General features: G+C 42.9%; 1 protein-coding gene across 1 annotated transcript in view; it reads left to right on the top strand.

Moving 5' to 3' along the window:
* The window catches only part of bves (blood vessel epicardial substance), a 46471-nt gene extending 28110 nt beyond the window's left edge, over positions 1-18361 (top strand). The window contains exons 7-9 of the mRNA XM_052024083.1: positions 8295-8436; positions 13437-13516; positions 18070-18361. Coding sequence (XP_051880043.1) covers positions 8295-8436; positions 13437-13516 — 222 coding nt within the window. The 3' untranslated portion in view covers positions 18070-18361. The remainder of the gene's footprint in view (positions 1-8294; positions 8437-13436; positions 13517-18069) is intronic.
* Positions 18362-19269: the final 908 nt, after the last annotated feature.

Here is a 19269-nt window from a genome sequence, read left to right as displayed (position 1 = left end):
CTTGGTGTCACTGTCTGCCAATCAATGATTGTTCCCACTTGCCTCACCATGGGCCCTAAATCTTTGGACTGGTATCCCTCATTTACTAACAATGTTACATGGGGTGCAGCTCCTGGCACCCTGTACCATTTTTCCAGAAATGCATTCTGTTTTATTTGTAAGGCTGCTCCCTGCTTTCCTCTTATTATTGCCTCATCTTTTAAATGCTGCTGGGTATTTACTTCATTGCACCATTGTCTCTCTCTTTTTACACTGAGTCTCATCAAAAATCGCTATACAGTGCAGCTCAGTCTTGGGCGGCTTAGCCTTGGGTAATATTGCCAGAGTGCCCTTTTTCCATTTTTCTTAAGTTTTCCAGACCTGATCTTCTATGTCTCCTATCCAATACACATTTGCTCCTTTAGCTTCCTGCACCACCAGCTGAGTGCTTATTTTTCCCCATGCTTAACCTATCTGGGGTGCATTCCAATTTCAATCCCAGTTTTAACAATGCATCTCTGCCTAGTAAATTGATTGGGGTTCCTTTGGACACTAGAATCGGCAAGACTATTTCATTGTTCCCCATCTTTAAACTTACTGGAGCTGTAAATTGTGTTAACTGTGCTTTTCCTGAGAACCCTACAGTTTTAATAAATTTTCCTGACATGGAAAGGTGGAAGGCATATTGCAGTTGTACACAAGTGTACGTGGCTCCAGTATCTATCATTGGTGTTAATTGCCCTTCTAAAATAATCTGAACAATAGGTTCCTCTTCTGCCTCCCATGTTATCATTGGGTACTGTCCCTTCCCACCTGGGTTCTCTGGGCATCCCTAGTACCTTCCATAGGGGTTCACAGGTCCAGTTGGACCTGCTGGGGCTGATCCTTGATTAAACTGTTGCTCTCTATTTATCAATTCCTGCTGAAACGTGGCAGGCCAGGGTTTGTATGGGCAGTCTCTCCTGATGTGCCCTGGCTGATTACATCCCCAACACAATCCTCCTGTCCCCCTTTCTACCTGCTTTTTCACTGGCCCTTTTTGCCCATTACCTCTCTGCCCCCTTCCTTGGAAGTTCCAGTCCTGTCTGGGCTGTTGCCTAAATTTGTTTTGCCCCTGATATGGCATTTGAGGAAATGCTCCCCCAAAGACATTTATTATTGGCATGGGGTTTTCTGGCCCTTGTCTGGCAGTATAACAGGCTCCACTGTAGGTTGGTGCTTCATTCATTTTGGTGGTCACAATCTGATCAGTTATTGGCAACTTTTTTTTTGCCTCTTTCTGTCTTTTTAAGCTCTGAGCTGCATCTGTGTCAGCTTTCTTTGCACTTCCTCCTGTTACTCAATCAGCCTTTGTCTTTTCAGTATTTTTCAACTGCATGAACTACATGGTCCCTGAATTCTCGGTAGGACATTGACGTCAGCCCTACCACCTCCTCAAGTCTGGACTTGACTTTGGGGGGCAGGCATTGGATCCACAATGGCAGTCCGGAACATCGTAGTCATCAACTGCTTGCCCTCCACCTCTTGCTGTTTTCAGTCTCCACTTTTTCAATTGGTTCTCTAGATATGCTGCTGGGTTTTCAGCATCTCCCAGTAGGTCCCCTTTTGGAGCTTTGGGGTCCACTTTAGATGGGTAACAGGTTCTGAGGGACTGCCATACCCTCTGACTATTTCAGTCAAAACAGTCACCAATCATTGGATTGTCCGCCACATTTATTAAGCCAGCTGAAATCATCAGTTCTCTCAGTTTTGAGGTTCCCACTACCTTCACCAGCAGTGCCTTTAAGTCACCTATTGCCAATAATCGTCCTGTGGTCTCGTCCTCAAAGGCACTAATCCATTTTCCCCGCTCCTTCATGTATGCCGGGTAGTGCATTTTTTTTAAACCCTTCCAGGTCCTGGGACCCTCAAGGAATGTACTGTGGCTGTCCTCCTCCTCCTACCAGTAGAGGGTGTAATCCCACTGTCTCTTCCTGATCCCTGGCTTTCTATTTCATCCTGATTCCTCACCACTCTGATTCTGTCTCTATTTGTATTTTCTGCCACATCAGCCTTCCTGGGGTTGCTTTTCTCCCTCACTTTTTTGTTCTCTCCCTAGATTTCTTTCTTCCCCTTTTGACTTGGTGTTGCCTTTATGCCATTGGTATATCTCAAACTCCCTCTGCAATCTTGTTTCCTGCAGTTTTCTAACTTCTTCCTCCATTTCTAATCTTTGCTTTTCCGTTTCCTCCCTCTCCTCTTGTAAAGCTTTCCTTTCTTCTTCCAATGCTTTCTTTCCTCGTGTTTTCATACCATTCCACTTCCCCTTCTATCTCCAGCCATCCTCTTACTACTGGGCATTGTTTCAGGTTCCCTTCATCTGGATAGGGAGGGGGTTTTTCTGCTCCTCTTAAATCTGGATATAGAGTCGACCCTTCCTCCTCCTCTTCTACAGGGAATTGTTTTTCTAACTCTTTGGCACCCTGTCTAGTTACTACTGCCTGATATGTTTTCCTTAATTTTTCCCCTTCCATCTTAAAGAGTTCTAGTATCTCTACCTCCTGTTCTCTTTTTTCAGATTTATCTTTTGGTTTGTAGTTTTTGATTAACCCCTTCATTTCCTCAAACAGACTTAAGTCAAAAGTTCCCTCTTTTGGCCATTTTGTTAATAGATTTTTGGTTCTCTTCTCCCATTTTTCCAAAATTCTTTCGATATCCTTTTTAGATACTGGAAACTTTTGCTTAATATCTCAACTGCAGTTCCTTTCCCCATCATGTTGACTTTACAGGGTATTCCTCAGAAATTCACAACTCACTTATCTGATTTCTTATTAGTATCACTACTTCTATTATACTACTACCACGCCTAACCTTATAATTTTACTACCCAATTTGCTGGCTTTTGTATTATTTAATCTTAGTCAATTTATCAAAATATTCTTACCTCTTGTTCTGCCCGTGCAGACCCCTACCTAGGATGGTATCTGCAGAACTTTCCTTTAAACCTCGTCTGTTCAGACCCTTACGTTTCCTAATGCAGTATCCACGAAGACTTTCTGCCCTGCCCGTTCAGACCCTCGTCTCCTGCGAGGCAGTAGCCACAGGGACTTACCAATGCCACATGGAATTTTCCTTTAATCAATTTCTATCGTCTTAACTCTACTCACCCCACTGCGCAGTTTTCTTGATCAATCCTGAGTTTCCTTGCTCAATCCTGAGTTTCCTTTAACTGCAATTTTACCAGATTCTTTGGATCGGAGAGACCCTTCAACAATCGTTTAACACTTCTGTGTCCCAGGGACCTCTCACACAGAGTTTTTAGTCCAAATTAACAGGAAAAATGCTTGCTTTTTTTTTCTCCTGGGTTGTCACCCTTTACTCTGCTAGTCTTGTGGGGGGTCCGAAGGACCGGGAAGCATCCTTGACTTGTCGCTCTTTTCTTATGGGTCTCTTTCCAATCCTGCCGGCTACGCCAGATTTGTCATGATTAAACAGATTTGAGATTGACCAGGAGACTCAGAAGATTCTTCAAGAAGTTAAACCTTTCTTTGCAAACAAAAGCTGTGACACCCAGAGAACTAGTCACTGAATGCCCCGAACAAAGGCTTACAGCTCCTTTTATGGCCCCTTCTTAGTCTAGTTGGCATAATCAATCATGTCAGTTTCAGCAGCAGTGATATCTAGTTACAGACCCTCGTCCTTTAACTCCCTGCAGTCTGCCACAATTGTCTTCATAAGTCTCTCTAATCTAATCACAACATGCTTGTACCTTGCTACAGTTATCTTCCAGTCTAATTACTATATGCCTTAGTACCAACATCAGTACCAGGCACTGCTCTAATTACAATGTACCTTTCCTACCCTAATTACAACATACTCTAATTATTTCTGCAATTCAGACATCGGTACCAGGCACAGGGTCATGCTTAGGTCATCATGCTTGGTCACCCATGAGTTATCTGACCCTTCCCATGTGCAGGCTTTCCCTTTGATAAAGGAGGAGCCAGTGCCATCTTAGGCACAGAACAGATAAATAAACATGTGTGCAGCCTCTATTTTCTGTATATTCTATACATCCTGGTAAACCTTTTCTGTACTCTCCAGTCTCCACATTCTTCCTATAATGGGGTGACCAAAACTGTACACAGTACTCCAAGAATGGTCTGACTAAAGTTTTATACAGCTGCAGCATGACTTCCTTACTCTTATACTCAACACCCCTACCAATGAAGGCAAGCATTCCATACACCTTTACCATTTTATCCACTTGCATAGCCACTTTCTGTGAACTATGGACCTGGACCCCAAGATCCTTCTGTACCTCAATGCTATTAAGGGGCCTACCATTAACTGTATACTTCCTTTCATTTGACCTCCCAAAGTGCAACAGCTTACTTGCCCAGATTAAACTCCATCTGCCCCTATCAGTAACTGATGTATATCCTGCTGTGTTCTTTGATAGTCCTTTACATTGTCCACAACTCCAATCTTGGTGTCATCTGCAAACTTGCTAATCCACCCATCTACATTTTCATCTAAATCATCGATATACATCACAAACAAGAGGTCCCAGCATCGATCCTTGCAGAACCACTGGTCATGGACCTCCAGCCTTCCGTCTGAACTGTCTTCTATGGGCAAGCCAGTTCTGAAACCAAACTTGCAATTCACCCTGGATCCCACACATCTTTATCTTCTGAATCAGTCTACCATGAGGGACCTTATCAAATGCCTTACTAAAGTCCATGTAGAAAATGTACACTGCCTCATCAAGACCTTTGTCACCTCATCAAAAAACTAATTTAAGTTTGTAAGGCATGACCTGCCCTGCACAAAGCCATGCTGACTGTCCCTAAGCAGGCCATGCCTTTCCAAATGTGCATAGATCCTATCCCCCAGTATCCTCTCCAATAGCTTCCCTACCACTGATGCGAGGCTCTCTGGCCTAGATTGTCCCTTTTTCCCTTCTTGAACAAAGGCACAATACTTAATACTCTCCAGTTGTCCAGGACCTCACCTGGTGCTAGTGAGTACACAAAGATCCTTGTCAAAGTCCCAGCAATCTCCTCACTTGCTTCTTTCAATATTCTGGGATATATGCCATAAGGTACTGGGGACTTATCCACCTTGATGCCTCCTCTAATTTCAAAATATCCCAGCACATTAGCATGCCCCACTGCCTCTAAATCCTTCTCCTTAGTAAATACCGACACAAAGTACTCATTTAGTACCGCAGCCATGTGCTCTGACTCCAAGCACAAATTCCCTCCTATATCCTTGAGTGGATCTACCCTCTCCCTAGTTATCCTCTTTTTCTTAATACAGGAATAAAATGCCTTGGGATTATCCTTGATCCTGCTCACCAAGGGCATTTCTTGGCCCCTTTTGGCCTTCCTAATTGTCTGCTTGAGCATTTTCTTGCTGTTTTTATATTCTACAAAGGCCCAGTCTGATTTTAGCTTCCTAAACCTTACATATGCTTCCTTTTTCTTCCTGACTAAATTTAGGACCACTCAGGTCATCCAAGGTTCCCTTAATTTACCATCCTTTCCTGAACTCTGCTCAGCTGGTCTTTAAACAACTCCCATATGTCAGAATCAATGTCCCTTAGCTCCTGTCTTATCCTGTCATAATTCGCCTCCCCCAACTTAGTACCTTCCTGCAAGATCCAATTTTATCCTTACTCATAACTATCTTAAAACATAATGAATTGTGGTCACTATTCCCAAAATGTTCACCCACTATCAGGTCTGTCACCTGGCCTAGCTCATTTCCCAAAACCAGGTCCAGTGGGTTCTCTCCTCTAGTTGGACTCTCCACATACTGATCCAAGAACCCCTCTTGGACACACTGAAGAAGGCCTGCCCCATCTATGCCTCTTGTATTAAGGATGTTCCAATCAGTACCGGACACTAAGATAACCCTGTTGTTTCTGCACCTTTCCATAATCTGTCTACGTATCTGTTTCTCCATCTCTTGGCGGCTATTGGGAGGCCTATAGTATAATCCCATCAGTGTAATTGCACCTCTCCTATGTCTGAACTCCACCCAAATTGCCTCTGTGGATGAGCCCCTCCAGTGTGTCCTTAGTACTGCTGTGACATTCTCCCTTATCAGTAGTACAACCCCTCCATCTCTTTTACCCCCCCTCTCTATCACATCTGAAACAATGAAACCCAGGAACGTTGAACTGCCAGTCCTGTCCCTGATGCAACCTGGTCTCTGTAATGGCAACAACATCGTAATTCCATGTACTGATCCAGGCTCTAAGTTCACCCATAATACTCCTAGTGTTGAAATAAACACATTTCATCAGTCCCACTGTTTTTTTAGTGCATCCATTGCTGCCTTCCTTTCAGTCTTACTTGTCATACCATCTTTCTTGCTGTCAACCCTACCACCTGTTGCCGTGCTGCTGTGGGTCCCATCCCCACCACTCCTGCCATATAGAAAGAGAAACAGCCAAGATGATAGCAGAAGTGGCCAGTTCTGATGCAGATTGGAAGAAAGTGAATTACCTAAAGCTGGAGAATTAGATACCGAGTTCAGATGGCTGCAACACGCCAAGCTGGAAGATGAGGTAGTTTCTCAAGCTTGCATTGGACTTCATTGTAACAGTGCAGGAGGGCACAGACTGGTCAGAATGAGTGGGATGGTGAATTAAAGTGGCAGGCAATGGAGAGCTCAAGGTCACTCTTCTGGGCTGAGCACAGGTACTCTTCAAAATGATCTGCGCTTTGGTTTCTCCAGTGTAGAGGACACTCAATGCATGTTGTGAACAGTGAATGCAGTTAAACAGCCAAATGGCCTGTTTAAGTGCCAATTGGCCTGTTTTCTGTGCTGTCATTTTCTATGGTTCTATAGGGAACTTCTTCACTCAGAGTGGTGGGTGTGTGGAATGGACTGCCATCTGATGTGGTAAATGCGGGCTCGTTCTTAACTTTTAAGAGTAAATTGGATAGATACATGGACGAGAGAGGTCTGGAGGGGTGTGGGCTGGGGGCAGGTAAATGGGACTAGCAGAATAATGTTTCAGCACAGACTAGAAGGGCCAAATGGCCTGTTTTCTGTGCTGTAGTTTTCTGTGGTTCTACCTAGATTGGAAGAAGTGCAAGTGAATCACTGCTTCACCTGGACCAACTGTTTAGGTCCCTGGATGGTTTAAAGGGAAGAGGTGAAAGGACAGATGTTTTATCTCCTATGGTTGCATGAGAACATGCCATGATGGGAAGTGGTGGGTGGGGGCAGAGGACCGGACCAAGGAGTCGCAAAGGGAGCAGTCCCTTTAAAATGCTGAAAGAGGAGGGGATTCTTATCTGGTGGTGGAATCTTGTTGGTGCTGGTTTAAATTGCAAAGCATGATTTATTGAATGCAGAGTCTGGTGGGGTGGAAGGTAAGGGCTGGGGCATTCCTTTTTACTCTGTTCAGGGAGAGGGGCTGAACACAGAAGTGCAGGCAACAGATGGTATATGATCAAGGGCTCCATCCACTGTCGTAGGGGAAAGCCATGGTTTAGCAAGAAGGAAGATATTTTGAAGGCACCTGTGCAAAATGTCTCAGAACAAATATGACGGAGACTGAGATCAAAAGATTTTTTGTTACTTAGGGAATCAAGAGATACGAGGTTAGTGCAAGAAAGTCTTGCTGAGGTAAAAATCAGCCATGATCTTATTGAATGGTGAAGCAGGTGTAAGAGCAGAGCAGCTTACATCTGCTTTTATTTGTATGTTCTTTACAGGAATACTTCAATCTACATTGAGATTTAAGTTGGGCTTTCTGATGTGTTTACCAAGGTCCCTAGGTTAACTCCTGTACTGTGAAGCATACCTGATAAAGACCTGCTACATATTGCAGTAGCTCTTAATGGAGCTCACTTGAAGTTTGTATCCCTGACACTACCTGTAAACTCAGTCAGCATCATACCCCAGAAGTCATTTATTAAGGTTGGGTTGGATTGTATTGTTGGTTGGAGGAGGAGAGATTGGGTGGAGTAGGTTCTCTTGAAGGTTACTTTGAAGGGGGTAAAATAATTACTTTAGAGTTGTCGTCCCCCCCTATTGTGCAAAAAAGTAGTAGAGCAGTACACTGAACCTTTCTATTTCAAAGTGAGATTTTTAATTGATTGTCATGTGGCAGTTGGAAATCTGTCTTCCTTCTAGTTCAGAACCATAAATCAAGTTCCTTAATAGCCAGAGTATCCTGGATAAAATAAGTGGTGGGTAAGGTGCAGTAACAAGATCATGAACTGGTCATTCAGTAGCAAGTAAGTTGTACTGAGAAGCAGGATTGTTCAGTTTACCTTGTATCTAAAAAAACAGTATCCTTTCCATTACAGACTGCCAAAAAGATAGAGAGACAACCGAGCCTATGTTCCCAGCTTTCAATGATGAGAGTGAGAAACAGTATGGCCAGTACAAGTGACACCGACGATGGACTCTCACATTTCCTACATGGAGGTTCTACTGCTTCATCAATCCGTGAGCCCCAAATAAATGGCACTTTCCTTCACCCTTCTTGCACGTTATAAGAAATTGCAGTGATTTTTCAAGATGTGAACTCACACAGTCAAACTAACTGATGACCAAAGTATGAATCGGCTTAGAGTGTTGCTTATTTTGGACCAACCCATTTCCATTTTAATGAAACAGATTTTAGAACCCTTACTCCAGCATCTAAGATCTTTAAATATATGAAAGGACTTTAACAAAAAAAATTGTCCTTAAAGCTGACCATATCCAGTAATGATTGATGTTCCAGATCCCATTCACTTCCCCTGATGTATCAGATGTCAGACTGATAGTCAGTGCTTCCTAAATAGAGCATAGAACACTACAGGCCCTTAAAGCCCACAATGTTGTGCTGACATGTTATCCTGCTCTAAGATCTATCTAACCCTTCCCTCCCACATAGCCCCTATTTTTCCTTTCATTCATGTGTCTAAGTGTTTCTTAAATATCCCTAATGTATCTGCCCCCACAACCTCTGCCGTCAGTGCGTTCCACGCACCCATCACTTAAAAAAAACTTACCAATATCCCCCTTATACCTCCCTCCAATCACTTTAAAATTATGCCCCCCTCGTGTTAGCCATTGTCACCCTGGGTGAAAGTCTGACTGTCCACTCGATCTATGCCTCTTATCATCTTGTACACCTCTATCAAGTCACCTTTCATCCTCCTTATCGCTGAAGAGAAAAGCCCTAGCTCGCTCAACCTATCCTCATAAGATATGCTCTCCAAACCAGGCAACATCCTGGTAAATCTCCTCTGCACCCTCTAAAGCTCCCACATCCTTTCTATAATGAGGCAACCAGAACTGAACACAATCCTCCAAGTGTGGTCTGACCAGAATTTTATAGAGCTGCAACATCACCCCACGGTTCTTGAACTCAATACCCTGACTAATGAAGGCCAACACTCCATACGCCTTCTTAACAACCCTATCGACCTGCGTGGCAACCTTGAGGGATCTATGGACATGGAGCCCAAGATCCCTCTGTTCCACATGGCTAAGAGTCCTGCCATTAACCTTGTGCTCTGCCTTCGAATTCAATCTCCGGAAGTGTATCACCACACTTACCTGGGTTGAACTCCATCTGCCACTTCTCAGCCCAGCATTCTATCAATATCTTGTTGTAATCTACAGCAACCTTCTACACTATCCACAACATCACCAGCCTTTGATTTTTATCAATGACTTGGATGAAGATGTGGAAGGGTGGGCTAGTAAGTTTGCTGATGATACAAAGAGCAGGGGTCCCAGAGCAGATACCCACAAAACACCACTGGTCACTGACCTCCAGGCAGAATAAGCATCATCTACACCACCATCTTCTATGGGTGAGCCAATTCTGAATCCACACAGCCAAGTTTCCCTGGATCCCATGCCTCCTGACTTTCTAAATAAGCCTGCCATGAGTAACCTTATCGAACGCTTTACTAAAATCCACGTACACAACATTCACTGCTCTACCTTCATCAGTGTGCTTTGTCACATCCTCAAAGAATTCAGTCAGGCTGGTGAGGCATGACCTGCCCCTCAAAGCCATGCTGCCCATCCCTAATCAGCCTATGCTTCTCTAAATGCCCATAAATACTGGAGAAGATCCTTAGAGAAAGGAATTTGCCCACCACTGAAGAAACTCATTGGTCTGTAATTCCCAGAGTTATCCCTAATTCCTTTCTTAAAGGGAGGAAGAACATTTGCCACCCTCCAATCATTCAGCACCACTCCTGTGGCCAGTGAGGATGCAAAGATAGTCAAACGCACAGCAATCTCTTCCCTAGCTTCCTGTAATAACCTTGGATATATCCTGTCCAGCCCCAGTGACTTATCTATCCTAATGTTTTTCAATGGTTCCAGCACATCCTCCTTCCTCACATCGATGTGCCCTAGCATATCAGTCTGTCGTATGCCATCCTCACAAAAGCCAAGGTCTCTCTGGTGACTACAGAAGCAAAGCATTCATTGAGGACCTCCCCTACCCCTTCCAACTCCAGGAAGATTTCCTCTTTTATCCCCGATTGGTCCTACCCTCACTCTAGTCATCCTCTTATTCTTCATATACATATGGAACACCTTGGGGTTTTCCTTGATCCTACTCACCAAGGCCTTCTCATGCCCCCTTCTAGCTCTCCTAAGTCCATTCTTAAGCTCCCTCCTGGCTACCTTGTAACTCTCAAGAGCCCTGTCTGATCCATGCTTTCTAAACCTTAAGCAAGCTTCTTCTTTTCCCTCTTGACAAGATATTCTACATCTCGTGTCAACCGCGGTTCCTTCACTCTACCATCCTTACCCTGCCTCAGTGGGACAAACCTATCCAGAGCCCCATGCAAGTATTCCTTAAACAACCTCCACATTTCTACTGTGTACTTTCCCAAGGACATCTGTTCCCAATTTACACTCCTAAGTTCCTGCCTAATAGCATCATAATTCCCCCTCCCCCAGTTAAATACTTCCCCTTATCTGCTCCTATCCTTCTCCACGACTGTGGTAAAGGTCAAGGAGTTATGCTCACTATCTCCAAAATGCTCTCCCACCAAGAGATCTGAAACCTGATCAGGCTCATTGCATAGTACCAGGTTCAGTATGGCCTCTCCTCTAGTCAGCCGGTCCACATACTGTGTCAATAATCCTTCCTGTACACACCAAAGGAACTCTGTCCCATCTATCCCCTTTACACTAAGGAGGTGCCAATCAATATTAGGGAAGTTGAAATCACCCATGACAACAACCCTGTTACTTTTGCACCTCTCCAAAATCTGCCTCCTGATCTGCTTCTCAGCATCCCTGCTGCTATGGGGGGGGGGTGCGGCGGTCTGTAGAATACTCCCAATAGAGTGATCGTTCCTTTTCTGTTTGACTTCCACCCACACTGACTCAGTGGATGATTCCTTCAGGACATCCTCCCTTTCTACAGCTGTGACACTGTCCCTGATCAGCAAAGCCACTCCCCCACGTCTTTTCCCTCTGCCCTTGTCCCTTTTGAAACGTCTAAACTCTGGAATATGCTGCAGCCATTCCTGTCCTTGCGACAGCCAAGTCTTTAATGGCCCCCACGTCATAGTGCCACGTACTTACCCACACTAAGTTCACCAGCCTTGTTCCTGATACTTCTTGCATTAAAGTAGACACTTCAGCCCATCCAACTGACTGCAATTTTGCCCTTTCAACTGCCTATCCTTCCTCAGTCTTTCTACACTCTGCATCTACTTGTCCAGTAAATGAACCAAGCTCTGACCTATCACTCTGGTTCCCATCCCCCGCCAAACTAGTTTAATCCCTCCCCAGCAGTTCTAGCAAACCTGCCCACAAGAATATTGGTCCTATTCCAGTTCAGGTGTAACCCATCCCTTTTGTACAGGTCATACCTTCCCCAGAAGAGATCCCAATGATCAGTAAAGCTGAAACCCTGCACCAATTTCTCAGCCACACATTCATCTGCCAAATCATCTTATTCTTACCTTCACTGGCACATGGTACAGGCAGCAATCTAGAGATAACTACCCTTAAGGTCCTGCTTTTCAGCTTCTTACCTAACTCCCTATATTCCTTCTTCAGGACCTCATCTCTTTTCCTACTGATGTCATTGGTACCAATATGTACTATGACCTCTGGCTGTTCACCCTCTCCCTTAAGAATGCTGTGGACCCAATCCAAGACATCCCCAACCCTGGCACCAGGGAGGCAACATACCATCCAGGAGTCTCTTTTATGTCCACAGAATTTCCTGTCTGCCCCCCTTACTATGGAATCCCCTATCACTACCACTCTTCTTCTCCCCCCTTCCCTTCTGCACCACACAACCAGGCTCAGTGCCAGAGACCTGGTCACTGCAGATTTCCTCTGGTAGGCATTCCCCCCAACAGTATCCAGAGCAGTATACCTGTTATTGAGGGGAACAGCCACAGGGGTACTCTGCACTATCTGCCTATTCACCATCCTTTTGACAGTCACCCAGCTACCTGCATCCTCAGAGTGACTGCCTCCCTGTAGCTCTTGTCTCTGTACTCCTCAGTATCCCATAGGAGCCAAAGATCATCCAGTTGCAGCTCCAGTTCCCTAACACAGTCTATAAGGAGCTGCAGGTGGATGCATCTCATGCAAATATAGTTAGCAGGGAGACAGGATGTCTCCCAGAACTCCTACATCTCACAAGCTGAGCACACCACTGACCCTGGAGCCATTCTCACTACTCTGCACTACAGGGAACACCCAATCAAAGAAAGAAAGAAATTTACCAGAGACTTACCTTCACCTCTTCTCCTGAAAGCCTCTTGAACCAAAGCCTCAGCTCCTCACTCCAACACTGGCCACTCCCAAAATGGCCACTCTGCTGATACTTGCCTTACCTTTATTTGCTGCTGTTGATAAGCCAATCAGCAGGTAACAATTTGCAAATGTGCCTTGTTTAGACTCTTGCAAGGTGAAACTCGCCAGCTCACGCTCAGAAACTCACCTCTTCCATTCTAAATCCAGTTACATTTCATGCTCGTAGACTCCAAACTGACCGAGTCAAACACTCAGCTACATGGATTTATAAGAGTATCAAAAAGCATGGTGTGAAAATGATTTTAGATTGTGCAGAATAGTCTGAAGTTACTAAATTACTCATCAAATTTTCAGAGGAAGGGTTCTACCTAGCTTCCTAAGGTAGAATTAAGTAAAACAAAAAAATATTTTTCTGCATTTTCTGCATCTTGTTGTCATACAGTAACAAACTGTATGACTTGAAATCTGATTTCAAATTTCCAAAGCAGATTCATCCTTTTTCATGTAGCCCAGCTGATTAAAGCTCAGCTGCTTCTGTCCTCTGACCTAATTCCATACCCGTCTGTACACATTCAAGACCGTAATGGTAACTGCCTGCTCCCTTGTGTGTGCCTGTGAATTTTTTGTGCTTGAAGTTAACACTTTATACTGTTCCCATTTTCTAAAAAGGAACTAACTTACAAGACCGCTCTTATTTTCCTGATCAGAAACAACTGCTGATTCTTCATCCTTGGCCCAATTGCAACTAACTACATGGTCCCGATTCCTGAAGATGAAAGGTCTCTGAGTCAGTACAAACACACAATTTATGTTTTTCTAATTAAAGTAAAGCTTTGATTAAATCCGTAGGTCTTCGGAGGAAAATGTGCTTATTGCTTTTGTGATGGTATCTGTTAACCAGGGAGCCCTTAGAAGGGTTTGTAATAAATGGGTTGAGGATGAACCACTACTCCAGGTCAAAGGCTCATGATCTGGTGTAGTAGGACTGATAGAGGCTGCACTTGCTGAAGTGGTGCCTCCTGAGCTGAACCTATGAGATCCCCTGACACTAATTGAAGAAGAGGAGATGAATATTGTTGTGTGCACACCAGATAATAAAATATGCACTTCCTTTGCTGGAGATCATAGTTTTGAGCTGCAGTTCCAGCAGCATCCGGTGAGCTCTCACTGGTCCTTGAAAACAGTTCAGCTTATGGTACTCCTTCCACTTTTAACAAATCTGATTGTAAGGATAATAAAATAAGGATTAGTTATTTTGTCTAATTCATAACTCCAAACTGAAGCATACTTGAGTGATTAGGTTACCTTTTTCTCAATAAAGAGGATGCCTGGTTATAATCTGTCTCATGTGTAGTCAGATTACTTTTGTAACAGTGGAATTTTGACCAGATTTCAGTGGTTGCTTAACATTCAGATCTGCCTGTGATTTTTTTTTCTTGACTAGACCTACTGAAAAAGAAAATGTTGCATCATTCATGATTGTGTTAGGAGAATTTGCCACAACCCCCTTGTTGCTGCCCTCTGATGATTCTTATACAAATATATAAATTTCAGAATCACGTATTGTAGAATAGCCAATTTTGCAGTCTGTACTGCAATGTTCCGTGGATAAGTGTTCCATACTATATAGCTTGGTCCTTGGTCTGTGGGATTTCAATGCAAGCTTTGCAGTTTCTCTCTGGTGCAGGGTGAAAATTTTGCAGAATTATAACAGTAAAACATACATGTAGGCAGATCATCAGAATCTTACCCAGGCATGAGCTTGAAAACCTGGTGTGGCTTTGTCCGTCTGTTGTACTTACTGGTCTGAGACACCTGTTGTGTGATTAACGATGAGCGTCTAGTTTGTTCTGAATATTTGGATTTGATGGCTGAAATTTGGATGTGAAATAGTTTTTTATTTTTAACATTGAAATAAGCCAGATTATCTGTTCTTTCCAACAATAAACAGGCTGCACCTAATGACAAATAAACAGTGATTGTTTAGCATAAGCATACAACTGCCTTCAGGAAACACATCTTTGTGTATTCCATTTTGCTAATTGAATTCATGTTGAATTTGGTCATGTCAAATTGCAGCTTGCAACTTCAATGTTCAGAGATGTTTAAAAATGTAAATTTCTTTCTCAAATTATATGTTGAGTTTTGATTGTTTTTAAAAGGTTTGCTCATCACTAGACTGGTGCATGTACCTGCATTTGGAGTGTATGCTTGCATCCACAAGAAGTGTTAAACCTGAATGTAATGCTTTCACATTGGTTAGGAGTGACTGCAGAAGACTTACTAATGCAGAGTGTCTTGTCCATGAAATTTCAGGTTGATTGTATAACTCAGAGAAGTACTTTATTGTCAAAAACATCCAGTTCCATTTACACAATAATGATTGGTACCAATGGATGGATAAAAATATCTATCTGCAAAGACCTCAAGTCAGCCATGGGAGCTTGGCAACTAAGAGTTTATAAGGAAGGAAATAGATAAATTTAACCATAGTACAATATGGCACAATACAGGCCCTTCGGCCCACCATGTTGTGCCGCCCTTCAAACCACACCTAAGACTATCTAACCCCTTCCTCCCACATATCCCTCTAACTTAAATTCCTCCATATGCTTATCTAACAATCTCTTAAACTTGCCCAATGTATCAGCCTCCACCACCACCCCAGGCAGCGCATTCCATGCACCAACCACTCTCTGGGTGAAAAACCTCCTTCTGACATCACCCTTGAACTTCCCACCCAATACCTTAAAGCCATGTCCTCTTGCTTTGAGCATTGGCGCCCTGGGAAAGAGGCGCTGGCTGTCCACTCTATGTATTCCTCTCAATATCTTGTATACCTCTATCATGTCTCCCCTCATCCTCCTTCTCTCTAATGAGAACAGCCCTAGCTCCTTTAGTCTCTTTAGTTAAGAAGTCTTAACATCATAGATACTTTTGCAATTGTAGTTATTCTACTGTGTTCAGTTTTAATTTGCAGTAATTTCTAATGATGACATTTTGTCATTTATTTGTTTGAGGTAGAATAGTTTCTTAGGATTAATTCAATGAATGCTAATTGCATGCTAATTGTGTAATGATTGGAATTGTTGACTTAAATGCAGAAAGCAGAAACTGGTAGTAAATAGTTTTTTTCTGCAGATTTGGGGAATGATAGACTACTGTGTTCTCTAGAAGTTATTGCTGGGACCACTGCTTTCATATATTTAGTACTTGGACATGGGTGAAAAGAGTAAACTATCCAAACCTGCAGACAGCATAAATATGGTATTGTAATAGACAGTGACCCCAACAGTAATAGAGTGCAAGAAGGCATGGAGAGCTGGCTGAAAGGGTAGACGTGGAAGATGAAAGTTTGTACAGAGTGACATAAGAAATGAACATTCAAAAACAAAACTACAGATGCTGAAAAGCTAAAATAAAACAGAAAATGCCAGAAACATTTGGCAGGTCAGGCAGCACCTGTGGGAAGAGAAACAGGATTAATGTTTCAGATCAAAGGCCCTTCATCAGAACTAGGGAAAAATGGAGAAAATAAATGAATTTTGAGTTGCAGAGAGGATTGGGGGAAAGATGGATAAAACAAAGGGAATATCAGAGATACGGTGAAGCCAGGGTTGCTGCAGGGATAAGTTGTACAGGTAATCTGGGTTAATGGGGGAAATTAGAGAGAGCGAGAAAATGAACAGTAGCTGGGGAGTAGAAATACAAACAAATGAGGGTAAAAGTTGGAAAATGCAGGGCTGCTGGACACACATAACTGATCGGTCTGTGCTAATGGAGGGAGAAGAGGTGAGTCGAAAATCACAGGTGGATGACCTATAGCGGAAATGGCCAGTTCTGATACAGACGGAGAAAGTGAGTTGCAGAATTCAATATTGAGTCCAGAAAGTGTCAAAGTACCTGTATAGAAGAGGAGGTGCAGTTCCTCGGGCTTGTACTAAGTCTTGTAACAGTGCTGAATGCCACAGACAGATGGGTCAGGGTGGGATGGAGAATTAATTGGCAGGTAACTGGGAACTTTGAGTTGTCCATGAGTTGACAGAACACAGGTTCTCTGTGAAGCAGTCACCCACTTTGTGTTTTGTTTCTCCAGTGCAGAGGAGATCACATCATGAACACTGAATGCAGTACACTTTTGCAGAACAAATTAGAAGAGACAATATAGTCAAAGTCATGCAATTTTAAAAGGGGTACTGGAACTGTGAGATCTGCATGTACATGTGTAGAATTTGTTTAAAGTTCAGAGGAATGTTGAGAGAGTGGTTAAAGAATGTGGAATTCAGAGATTCGTAAATAGAGGCACAGAGTGCAAAAGCAGGGAGGTTATGTTGAACCTTTACAACATGATTAGGCCAGAGCTGAAATATTTCATCCTGCTCTGGTTGGCGAACTTTAGGAAGGAACTCAAAGCCATGGAGAAGATGCAGTAAAAACTTACACAAATTACTTGGGATGAGGGATTTCAATTATAACGTTACACTGGAGAAGCTGGGATTGTTCTCCTCAGAGTCAAGAAGGTTCATAGGAGATTTGATAGAGATGTACAAGCTTGTAAATGGTTTAGAATCTCATGGTTCAAAGGTCTCAGATCCGAAATTTTAGACAAAAGATACAAAATGTGAGGTAAATCTTGTTTAAATAAACAAGATCTTTAAATAATCTTGAATTCACTGGCTTTATGAGTGGTACAAACAGATTCAATCAGTGCTGTCAGAAGGGAATTGATAGGGAATAATTTGTAAGGCAATGGGGAAAGAGCAGGGTGCAGGGAAATGAGAATGAGGAGATTGCTCTATTAGGAGTTGATATGTACTTGATGGGCAGAACGGGCACCTTCTGTGCTGTAACAGTTCCATGATGTAACACAACGTAACTGAGACTTGCATTTTCCCAAAGCGAGGAAAATATACAATTGAAGATAAATAAAAACCCCAAACAGCATGTGTACAAGAAAGTCCCAAATGTGTAAATTAACATTTTCTCATAATCTATTGGTTAATTCTTTCACATTAGGGGCAGAATTTGTGCGGTGCGTCCAAGACAGTTTCCTCACACAATATATAGAGGGACGTACTCGGGAAGGAGCAATCCTGGACCTCCTCTTAGGGAACGAGGCGGGCCAAGTAACGGAAGTGGCCGTTGGGGAGCACTTACGGTTCAGTAACCACAATTCTATTTGTTTTAAAATAGTTGTGGAAAAAGATAGAACAGGTCCACAGGTCAAATTTATATACAAAAAAAAATAATCTGCATGTATTATTGTGAGTTAGTTTGGTTGAGAGCATTTGATTGCAGAGATTTTTTTATTTTTGTTTCTGTTTCTTTTATGTACAACAGAGAGGTCCCCATATTCTAGGACTTCAGGAAAAATGAGACCCATTGAAGAGAGTATTGAGGATGATGTCTTTGAGCCGCCTTCACCAGTTGTCCACGCTGCTCCCAACTGGTCCTGATCTGAGCGTACAAGCATCTTACAAACAAGTTTTCTTGCTTTTAAGCAGTAAAGCATTGACACACAGCTAGCTACAGGGACTGTGTAATATACACAGAGGTCCAGGATTTGGCATATGTTCATTTCCTTTTATCACCTCATCACTGTCTGTCACTTTCCTAACTGTTGATTGTTAAATAAAGCACTTGAACATCATATTGCTTGAGCCTTTACAAGCAACCAAATGCTCACTAACGCTTCAGCCATTTCATTGAAGCACCATCTCACTTAATGCCTCCCCTGCTAATCACATTTTGGTTCAAGATCTGTAATTGTAATAAACATTAAAGGCAGATTAGTTCAGTCCCACTTATTTAGCTGTATTAAGGTTAATGAATGGAAATGATGGATGAGGGTCAGTGAGAGAGGTGTTTGTTCTCGGTATAAAAATAATCTCCCTCGCATCTCTGTATGCCAAAGTCAAGTTGAAAGTCATTTGAATAGTCTAGGCTACTGAAGATGTTTTGGCCTAGAAACGAGCTGTTTATTAAGGAACTCCTTGCTGTCTCAATCAGAAAACATTCATGTTGTACAATGATAAGTTTGTCAGTAATGATTCATTTTCTCACTCACCCAGTTACAAATTAACAAGCTCTCCTTAGATTTGCAGGTGGCTGTGGAAATCCTCAAATTCTTGTCCCAGTTTCTGTAAATCCAGAATATTTGAGAACTAGGCCAGAATATTGGAGTCAAGACATCAGGGAGTCTGAAATCTTAGGGATGGGACATTTTGGTTCAATTTGCCACACTCATGGTGCTCCAAGGGTGAAGGCTATGTGAGGAATGATGTCATCCTATTGATGACCAACACAGATGTTGTGTTGGGCTTGCAAGGGTGAACTGCTGCAGAGGTCCCTGATCAAATTTCCAAGATGACTTGAAACTACCTGGAAATGACAGTCATTGTCTCACAGTGGGTTGTCAATTTTCAATCATTTAACATTGAATTTTAAGGCGTACAAAAAAAAATCCTTTCACCTTTATAAAAGGGCGGTTGTCAGAAATGGGGTATGAATAACGGAGTTCAAAGATTCCTTTATCTTGGA

The sequence above is a fragment of the Pristis pectinata genome, chromosome 10 (assembly GCF_009764475.1).
Source record: "Pristis pectinata isolate sPriPec2 chromosome 10, sPriPec2.1.pri, whole genome shotgun sequence".
Classification (NCBI taxonomy): Eukaryota; Metazoa; Chordata; class Chondrichthyes; order Rhinopristiformes; family Pristidae; genus Pristis; species Pristis pectinata.
This window is presented reverse-complemented; position numbering and strand designations above follow the sequence as displayed.